Consider the following 10,469-nt stretch of genomic DNA (forward strand, 5'->3'; position numbering starts at 1 on the left):
CAGCTTCACCCATGGTTCAGTTGGTAGGCACAAACTCTGTAGAGTTATCATCAGTATCTGCAGAATAGTTCAAGAAGGCAGTGTGTTCTGCTGCACCTAACTCTTGTATTTGCAGCCACTGCAAATAGACATGTAAAGAATTGCAGTTAAATTACAGTAACTGCTGTGGTTATAGTTATTAGCACTTAGCTCAAGAAGCAAATGATGCCTCTCCAGCATAGGTTCTTCTGTTCACATGCTGTTGCTGAAAGAATGAAGAAGTAGTATTTATTGGAGATGCTGAGTTTCCCTCTAAATGCTTACACTAGAAATGTATTCTCTTTTCCCTTCCTATGTCACACAAAAACTGGTACTTACCCCAGTAATGGGAAGGCATCATTGCTCCCGAGGAGTTAGCGTGGTAAAATAAAATGTTTTTATAACCCTTCCTATTCTCCATTTGCTCTACACTTTCTTTCCTACCAAGTTTAGCAGGATCTCACATATCAAAAAATCAACTTGTAAAAATTTAGGAGAATGACTTAAATGTGTTTTTAACATATATAAATGTGGTATTTGATTTAGATGCTGATACTAGTGAAGATTCCTCTCCCCCGCTCCCAGAAAGAACACCAGAATCATTTGTATTAGCAACTGAACAGAGTAAGTTTCTTTATGTTGTGTGATAGTTGGGAATAAAATGTGAAATGCGTTTCAGTATTGTATTTGAATGCTTCTGTTGTTTTGGTGAATCTTAAGGTGTTTGAGCAAATTGAGATACTGAACAAAATCTAGCATGATCGATGGCTTATTTTGAAGCTGGCTGAGAACTTTTAAAAGCCCTTGAGTATAGTCAAATTATTCCTCAGCTTCTGAGAAAGGATAAAGCTACATGACTTTTTAAGTATATTAGAAGCTTCAGTATTGATTTTGGTGAAGATGGTTTCCAATGTGAACAGTATGGAGAGGAGATAAAATATTTCCAGTTAGGGGGTTCCTTGGCCATTTTAGGTAATATTCTTACTGTTCCCAGTCAGGGAGCAGGAAAACACATGAATGGTGCTTGTCAGATTCCCCTTTCCTGCACAAAGAATGGGGGGGGGGGGTGAAAAAGGAAAGATTATGGCGTTTCATACTAGTGAACAAGCCCAGTTTAAGTTTAGCACTGTTTACTGTGCATCTGTCTCCAAAGGGTAGTTGAAAGAGGAAAAATGACACCTAGATACCATGTACTTTTATATTCATGTTTCATTCATCAAGCCAGGAATGGTAGAGTATTAAGGATGATGAATGAAAATTAAGTGGTAGATCAGGTTGATATTTGGTATCTTCAGTGTGTGCCATAGATATTTGCTGAGGTTTTTGGTGTAGTGTCACTGTATGAAACTTTTCCAAAAACTTTTGGCCAGACAAGTTAATAAAGATATCTTTCAGTATAAAAAAATGTTGAAGTATTGTAAATATTTCCTGTGATCATGGTAAACCTGGAGAGTTTAAAGCCAAAGTGATCCTTTCTTTGGACGTAATATTGTGGAAGGAAAATAATAGTTCTTGGGCTTACTTCTCTTCTTTAAGAAGACAAGAAATAAAGCTCTTTATTTATATAAAGTTGCTTTATAACACATTTCTAATGCTGTTTAAAAGCCCCATCATGGAGAGAACCCAAATATGTTGAGTTTGATTTAACTTTTTGTAGACTCACCCTTGCCGAAGCCAGTTACAATTGCACAGTCTGAGTGGAGCATACTGCATGATCAGCATCTCCCTGAGCGAACAGTCTCTACAGTAAGTATAGGTGATAAGTCTGTACTGATCATTCTTTTCTAGTTTGGCTGGGAACTACAACAAAAAGCCAAATACTTTTATGTGAAAAGCTGCAGCTATTGATCATCTGTAGCTAGCCAGTCTTAGCTCTGCTTTAGCTGGTGAACTGATGTGTTAAGAACATCTCTTCTTCACTAGAAGACAATCTGTTTCTCCAAGTCATCTTTAATATACCTTAAATTATGGTTTTAATAAAAAGGGTAAATATGCTGCTTTTACAGAGCATAATCTCTGCCCTTAATGTATAATAGCTTAAACTTGGATCATAGGATAATTCAGGCTGGAAAGGACCTCAGTAGGTGTCTAGTCCAACCTCCTGCTCAAAGCAGGGTCAGCTATGGAGTCAGACCAGATTGCTCAGGGCTTTGTCCAGGCGTGTCTCAAGGATGGAGGCTACACATAGTCTCTGGCAACCTGTTCCACTGCTTGAAGGTTTTCCCTTATATCCATGTTTATTTTAAACAATCCCTCCTCAGTCTGTCAGATTTCACATTTCACGTGTCAGTCTGCTGCTTTTCTTGTTGCTCAAAGTCATCCGGTATAAACAGCTGGTAAAACTTCAGAAGAATATGAATCCTCCTTACAGTCCCGTCTTTTTCAACACATCTCCAAAACACTTTAACAGCTGCCTCCATTAAAAAATTAAGTTGGCAAAAAAGGTAGATATGATTTTTCAAGGACTATAATCTAGTATGAGAGATAAACTACTTAATTTTGCAGATCCGTAATGTGACATAATTTGTTTCTTAATGAAATTTTAGTTAAAGGTACTGATAGTAAATTTTATATTAACTACTGTAGCATCATTTTTGGCAGTGTTATAGCAAGTCATAAAGGTAGGAGTAAATAGATATTTCCCCAAATGTTTTATATTTTTTGAAGATGGTTTTCTTCATCTTAAGTTTCTGGTGTTCTTTCAGTATTTTGCAAGCATTTTATAGAACTATTTTAAATATTTCTTATTAACAGGGTTTGAAAACAGCTTCACCTGTACTACCTGGTAAGTGACTGATGCTTTTTTTTTAATGAAAAGACTGCTTTTTCCATTATTTTAATCTGTTGTCAGTAACCCCTTAAGAGTAGAAAGTTCAAGTAACTTAACTGTTTGAACTGATAAAGTGTTTTGATTGGGAGTATTTTTAATAGAAGATTAGAAATTAACAGAGGAGCTTTTTCTGGAAATTCACAAATATTTTATGATCTAATCTTGAGATAAATGTATAAATATGTGATTACTTCAAAGCTACTTCCAACCTAGGATGCTTTACTTTCATTGGCAAATCTTTAAAGATTGCAGTAATCTTGCAAGAAACTAATCTTGTACTTAAAAATACATTTTTTCCTTCTGAATAAAACTTGTCTAAATTTGGCTTTAGCTCTCAAGTATATTTAAGTATATTTTCAAAACACTGGCATTTCTGAAAAGACTGTTTTTGAAGCTTCATTTTTCCAATGCCAAAGAGGTCTAATTTGAAAATTAATGCTAAAAAGAAAAATCTTTGGTATGCTAAAATAATTAAGATTGAACATACTGAATTCTAATCGATATAATAAATGTTTTTCAGCTTGAAGTAATGCAAAGTATTATTTATCATGTGTTCTTAAGCACCTAATTCAGTTTAGAAAGAACATGAGCAGATGTATTTATACTGATTTATTAAAAGGTACTGTCAACTCTTGCTAGAAATAGAAACTATTTGTGATTTTAAGAATCCCTTCAAGCTTGTTTAAAAAATTCAATATCTGGCAACCAGGAATGCGTCACTGTAATTGCTGAACATCTGCATCATTTACAATTTTGAAGTGTGTTATGAAAAATGAGTAAAATTGCATTTTAACTTTTTTTGTAAACACTGTTTTGTGCAAGTTATGTGTGTTGGACTGAGCTTGACTTAAAAATACCATTCACACAAAATACTGACTAAATGAATGTTACATTAAGATGTATGTGTATGTTTTCCAGATCATCCCGAAATAAGCAACAAAGCACCAACTGATGTTTTACCTCAGATTTCTTTTTCTGGTTCCACTGATACAAGAAGTTGCATTTCAGAACTTCCTGCAGAAATAACAGATATTGGTAATTACAGTTCATTCAAAACTGACTGCTTGATAATTTAAACAAAAGTTTCATTACCAGTAATGTTCTGGATAGCTGCTACTACCACCCCCTCCAAGCTGTTCAGGTGTGAAATCCAGCCAAATAAGCTTGCCTTGTCTCTTCAGCATCACTTGTAAGAATCATAGCCAGAACGATTTAGGCATTTTCATTCATGTCCTTACAGAGTTTATTAAATACAGAATTAGTCGGTTAGGATGTAATCACTGCAGATCTTTGAAAAGCTTCAGAAATAAGACCTTGGAAAATTACTTTGGTATATAGAGAAGGAAAAATCAGTAAATAATAACAAAGGCTATAATACTGCATTTATTGAAAAGTACCTTCCAAGTGATATATAAACAGTGAAATATAAGCATATGCAAATTCTTCATGTTTGTATTTCCTGTGGCCAGGTTGCCTTGAGAATTCTTAATGCTACAAAGTAGTTTTCTAACCCTGGAAATAAACCTCTTATGTTAGAGCTGGAACATCTCTTACAGTGATTCTTCTGACTGTTGCCAACTTTTGAGAGATTGCATTGTCTAAGTTGACCAAAGTATTAAATATTTTTGTTTCATTAGGTTTTGGTAACCGCTGTGGAAAGCCAAGAGGACCAAGAGAGCCACCTTCAGAATGGACATGATCCAAGAATCAATGGACATACTATCAATAAATTATACTGGAAAACTCAAGTGCCACTGAGAATTAGAAAAATAGTATTCCACTCTTTCGGGGGCAACTAACACAGAGCAGTGTAGATCTAACTACAAAATGGTACACTTTTACAGTACATCCCACGTAAAACCTTAAACATCATTCACAGCAGTGGATTCCAGTATTACAACTTAACTTCTTGCTGGGGCCATCTACCTGCCTTATTACACTTAGGAGAAAGTATTACATATGATTGATTTTGTAACTTCAAGTATTATTGCCTTAATGTCTTTTAACCCTGTTACACGCTGCTTGTAGACATATGTTAATATAGTAATACTTTTGACAGATTGTGTTTATGGACTACTTTTTGCTAACGTTTGATTACCATGTATGCATTATTTTGTATATGTACAGGGCAAGTAAGTATATAATTTGATACAATTACAATCATAAAATATTAACAGAAGATGTAAGAAATCTCTGCATGATCTAAATTTTTGTGTACCTTATTTGTAAATTATTTGCCCTGACGTTTTAGAAAATAGTTTCTGGGGGTTTTTTACAAAAATTGCTGGACACACACAGCCAGAATTGCAGGTTAGCAGAGATAAAGATTGTAATACATTTTGTAAATTGTAAGCAAAAGGTTATTTTTATATTATATACTGTTTAATTGTCAGACCTAATTTGTTCTGGTTTTCATCTAGTCATGGAGATTCAGTAAGTGCCTTGGAACAATATTGAATTCTCTTAGCCTGTGTATGTTACTTCAGTGTTTTGAGTTCATCTGGAATTAGATTATCAAAAATATTTGTATGTTTCTAGTATATTTGACCTGCCAGTAAAAGAGAAACCATTCTTCGTAACCAGCACTCCTCAGTTTTCATTTTAATGTTTCATCAGTGGCAATCTATGGAAAATTTATCTCTAGCAACTTTCTGTATAATAAGTGTTTTACAATTTTAATATGGTGCATTTCTAATTCGGGTAAACCAGGACACATTGGTAAAAGGACTGTTTAAATACCACTGTCTTCTCTCACACTGATTAAATCTTTGTTGTTCAGCAAGTGTGTATGTAAGAAAGCAACTTATATGAAGGTTCACATAGAGCCCCTGCAGCTACACTGTATCTTGGCAATTTATTATGCCAAGAGTTAATCCTTATAAGGATTCCTCGCTTGAAATTTTCTGTAATAGAATCTTTAAATTAAAGAAACTCAAAAATCTCTTTATGGGTGTTTTTACTCTTATGGAAAAAATGTATTCAGAAGCAAACTAAAATAGAGTGAAGGGTGGCATTAAGGCTTGGTTTATACATTCAGTACATAAACAAATATATTGACTCTCTGGAATTTATTTTCAGTAACTACTTAAGAAATTCTGACTAGCAATAATGCCAGAAAAGTAAAGAAGAATGTTTAGAGGAGAAATATTTATTTTAAGTAGTGAATTTACCCATATGTGGAACTGTCTATTAATCTGAGCTTTAGCCATGGGAAGATGAGGTGTAATCTACTACAGATAACTTTAGGGTTTGTCTGCTAAGGGAGGCTCACACTCAGATATCTGCCTTATTAAAACTTCCACAAGGAACACAACCTGCAATTACAGTCTTTGACTGTGAAGCAATCAGCGTGCTTTTGGTACATCCCACAAGCTGCCTAGCTGGGGAGCTGTTTTGAGGAACTGAATGCCCTGTAAATACCCGAACTTCCCATGGATATGGTTTTGCGATTATTCTTAATGAGTTTTTCAGTGGTGTGTGCAAGTTGGGCTAACCTCTGTCATCTGGCTGCCTGCTTTGTGAACAGTTCAGACAGCTGTAATGTCTTGCAGGTGGCGGAACGGGGGGGCCTGGCCTTTGTTCCCCACATACGCGCTGGATAAGGTTGGCTGTGGTTGCCCCCTCTTAAGGACCTCCCGCCTGCTTGTAATGCATCACGTGCTGTCAGTGTCACTGGAACAGTCCAAACTGTTGTAACTTTTTGGAATGGCTGTTAAGTAAGAAAATTTCCAAATACAATTTAGATGTGTGATTAAGGATCATTTCCATATTTTTCTAGTAGAAAAATGTACAGATTGTAGATATCCCAATTTTCACATTTGCATTTCACTTAGAGCAATGGCTGACAAAAATGTGTCTGTGATATAGAAAGGTCATCTGGAAAATATTTAATTACAGTACCTTCAGGTTCATATCTTTTTTTAGATTTGCATGGGTTTGTATAGTATTCCAGATTGTTCACCACAGAAAATTCTCAGGTTTTGTTTGTTTTAGCGGTATGAAACTCATTGTCCTCTATTGACCTTTGTGTCCTTTGACCTGTTTAACAACTCAGTCTTGTCTGCTTATATTCATCCAAGTTTTATAGTTTCACCTATTTTTTCATTTCAGATAAACTGACAGTTTTAAGTGTAAAGCAAAAGCTGCACTATGTCATTACCTTCTAGATTCACATTTGTGCTTGGTACAGAGATGTATGCAGGGTTGGGGGCTGTCTGCTGGGTGACTGCACATCATCTATCAACTTCTTCAAAAAGGTGAACATTTCTTTGCTGTGATTTAACTGAAATTTAATCAGAGGGGTTTAGAATATTCCATAGCAATTTGCAAGTTAACAGTGAATCCAGATCTAGACCAAGTAATCTTCTTCATAGGTATTGAAATCCATTGTGGAATATTCTCATTAGTTCAGCTGGAGTCTTTCACGCTTTTTTCCCCAAAAGCAGTCTTCAACGTCAGTCTCAAAACTGCAGCTTTGATCAGGTGCTCAACTGACTTGATCACTATAGCTCAAAAACCAGTAGCACTGTTCAACCAAGCTATTTTTATTAATAACCACTGCATTGGCTTGTATGTTCATTCAGTATTTTTCTAGTATTATATTTATTAAATGGTCTAAATATATTAATATTGAACAAAAGACTCACTAAATATCACATGAAGAGAAAAATTAAAGTTCTCTATGATTTGGAAATGTAAAAACCCTTGAGTGGTGGAAGAAAGCTGGCCTCTGCTAACTTCATTGCCTGTTTCTCGTTAGTAGCGTTTTTAGGTTTTGTTGTACCGATTTGGCAAGCTGTTTCCTACTTCTTAGTGATTCAGTAGAACATTACTTCTTATTTGCCTGCTAGGAAAGTCGGCTGTATTTTCATGTAATTTTCTTTAAAGAAGTTTCTAACTTTGTTCTGTACAGTTGCTCTGAGAAATCTGGAAGGATTGTTTCTGGGGTTTCTTGTATATTGAAGTCTTGGATTTGTTTGGAAACAAATCTCTAAAAGAGTGAATGCAGATGAAGTGCAATTTGGAGAGAGCAGTGACTGGGCAGGGCGCGAGCTCCCGGCTGCTGGGGTAATTGCATTTGGTCTAGGTGACGCTGTGTAAGCTGAGTGTTCTGACACTTGAGCACTTATGTATTTGCATGTGAGCATTAAACTGCATGTTGAAAGCTGTAATTCGCACTGTGCCACACAGCATCTGTATGAAGTGGTGACTTATGATTTAATATATAGTAACTAAAAATGTCTTGTTTTTAAAGGAGTAATGTTACCATTGCTGCGGAAGTAGTTTCTCTCAAGGTCACTTAATGCAATGTATCTCATCTATTTCATGTGTTTTTCACATATTTGATAATATTGTACTGTTAGCAACAGCTGGCTGTTCCTGTATTATTTGGAGAAGATGGGAGGAGAGTTGTTCAGTATTTAAAGCCACTTTCTTCAGAGTCTAGTGTGGGCTTTGGGCTGCAAAGAGTGAGCTAGGCAATGGCTGTATCTTAGCGCATCTACTATTCACTGTGCCTGAAGATTGGGTTAAGACGGTTGCAAGGAGTGGGAGAAGGCAGAGTTAGATTAGGGGAGATCCATACGGCCTGGACACCCTTGTGATTATTTGGCCTGATGCCAGGCAAGCCACCTAGAACCCAGTCGTAGCCACCCATAACTTATTCAACTCCCGATTAATGTGTCTACTTTATGTAAGATAGTTGGGTAATTCTGACAATTGGTCAGAGCAATTATGATTGTTAAAGCAGAGAAATAGCCTGGTAAAAGTAAAGATCATAACACTGGAATCCAGGAGAAAACAATATAAAAGATGCTTTATTATTATTATTTTTATTATTTGTAGTCTGAAAACATTAATTCTTTCTACTGCTAAATCACAGAAGAAATGGGAGCTAAACCTTCGACCTTCTGGCTGGAAGAAGGAGGGAATGGATTGTCAGCATCCAGGAGCCCTGGACCACAGCGTACTGCGAGCAAGACCGTGTTCCTCCCAGTCTGATTTGGTGGTTTAGCTGGGTTAGGAAAAGCTTACAAGCACTGGGAAAGATATCCTAAGATATAATGACCCAGACGTAAAGGCTTTTTGTTATTTTTATGTTGATTTGTACTTACAGAGGGGGAATAAATGAATAAAATACCTTTGAAAATCCTGTTTGAGTTTAGTAACTGACTTGCTGGCTTACAGACCCCTGGCATGAAAGGGCTTACGTGTAGCAAACGCAGCTGGATCTGGAGACGGAGTAGCAGTGAGGTTGGAGAAGGAAGGGCAGCATCTCGGAGATGCTCTCAGAGGAGCTGCATGACACTTCCGCCCAGTGGGAAGGATGGAGAGGCAGGACTGTTGCCTGAGAGGGGCATTCGCACGGGAACCTGAGGTACTAAAGATCAATTCGCCCCTGAGAGGAGCATGTGCTAAAAGAAAGAATTCAGTATCGTGATTTTTGGCAAGAGAAATAGATTAATCAAAATAATGATCATAGATGTTTAAGTAGCTCTTACAACAATTTCTTTCAAATTCATAAGTTTAACATCTATATCGCAACTACTTTGTATCCCTATTTTATTCTTAACCTTTCAAAAAACTTCTGACACGGTTAACTGAACAAAGAAAAGCACAATCTGTACAGAAACAAGACAACATTGGGTGGTAACTTTGGGGAAAACTGGTGAATTTGCCAGAAAAAAATCTTACAGGTAATTTTCCAGTCCTAACTGACGTTTTTTTCAGTTTTAACCTTTCAAAATGATTTGAATAAGTAACAGTAATTATGAATACAAACTGCCTTTATAATGCAGCAAGTTGTTTAAAATTAGTGAGTTCATAGGTTTTAATATATGTATGGAAATATGTTAACTAAGGCAATCCAGTGTCTTAGGCAATAATAAATGCACAACTATACCTGGATTTTGTTGCAGTCAGATTGAATTGGTCTGATTTGCTGAGTAACTATACGTTTGATTAAAGTTAATGTATTTAACTGAGGAAGTATTGCCCCTTCTCCCTCCCCTCCAATAAGAGAAATACTTGCAGCTTGCTGGACTGAATTGGTTACAGTTATAGCTCTTAGGCACACAGCGACTGACGGACTGCTCTCCTGATTTACTTAACTCATTAACAGGGGCTGATGAAGCGAAGTAGTCCTGGCATCTTATCCAAGCTAGTAATGTGGGCAGTCATTCAGAGATTCAGTTTACACCATTGCTGTGTATCGGCACATGGGACACCCTTGCTCTGGTGGTAGGTGTTCGCAGCTGCTTCCAGCTCTCTTCCTCCCACCTTCTTTTGGGATTCACCATTTTCTAACTCTTTTTTTTTTCCCCCCAACTGCCAGGTTGGCAGCACCTTTTTTCATAGTTCTTACCAGGTCACTACAATCAAGACAGTGTTCTGCTGTGTTGCATTTCATCTTGACTAAATCATGTATCTGCATTTGTTATTTTTCCTCGTCCTTTCAGCCACCCAGTTGGTTGCTTTTGATTGATGTCACATCTTGCTGGCCAGGATAGTAACTTTTATTTAGGCAGATATGGTGCCAGATATGATGGGTGAAAAAGGAACACAAGTGCTTTCTTCTGCTCAAACCTGCCTTTGCAGGCTTTGATGCCATAAACGAATGATC

The 10,469-nt window shown here is 36.6% G+C and overlaps 1 protein-coding gene across 2 annotated transcripts in view; it reads left to right on the plus strand.

Annotated features, from left to right (window-relative positions):
* Positions 1-5,789, plus strand: part of PTPN12 (protein tyrosine phosphatase non-receptor type 12) — an 82,428-nt gene extending 76,639 nt beyond the window's left edge. The window contains exons 14-18 of one of the 2 annotated variants that reach the window (XM_067316802.1): positions 565-642; positions 1,676-1,764; positions 2,773-2,803; positions 3,767-3,883; positions 4,486-5,789. In XM_067316802.1, the coding sequence (XP_067172903.1) occupies positions 565-642; positions 1,676-1,764; positions 2,773-2,803; positions 3,767-3,883; positions 4,486-4,547 (377 nt within the window). In that variant the 3' untranslated portion in view covers positions 4,548-5,789. Of the gene's footprint in view, positions 1-564; positions 643-1,675; positions 1,765-2,772; positions 2,804-3,766; positions 3,884-4,485 lie in introns of those variants that run through there. The other variant, XM_067316803.1, reaches the window with a different exon arrangement.
* The last annotated feature ends 4,680 nt before the right edge of the window (positions 5,790-10,469 follow it).

Source organism: Apteryx mantelli, chromosome 1 (genome assembly GCF_036417845.1).
Source record: "Apteryx mantelli isolate bAptMan1 chromosome 1, bAptMan1.hap1, whole genome shotgun sequence".
NCBI classification, from domain to species: Eukaryota; Metazoa; Chordata; class Aves; order Apterygiformes; family Apterygidae; genus Apteryx; species Apteryx mantelli.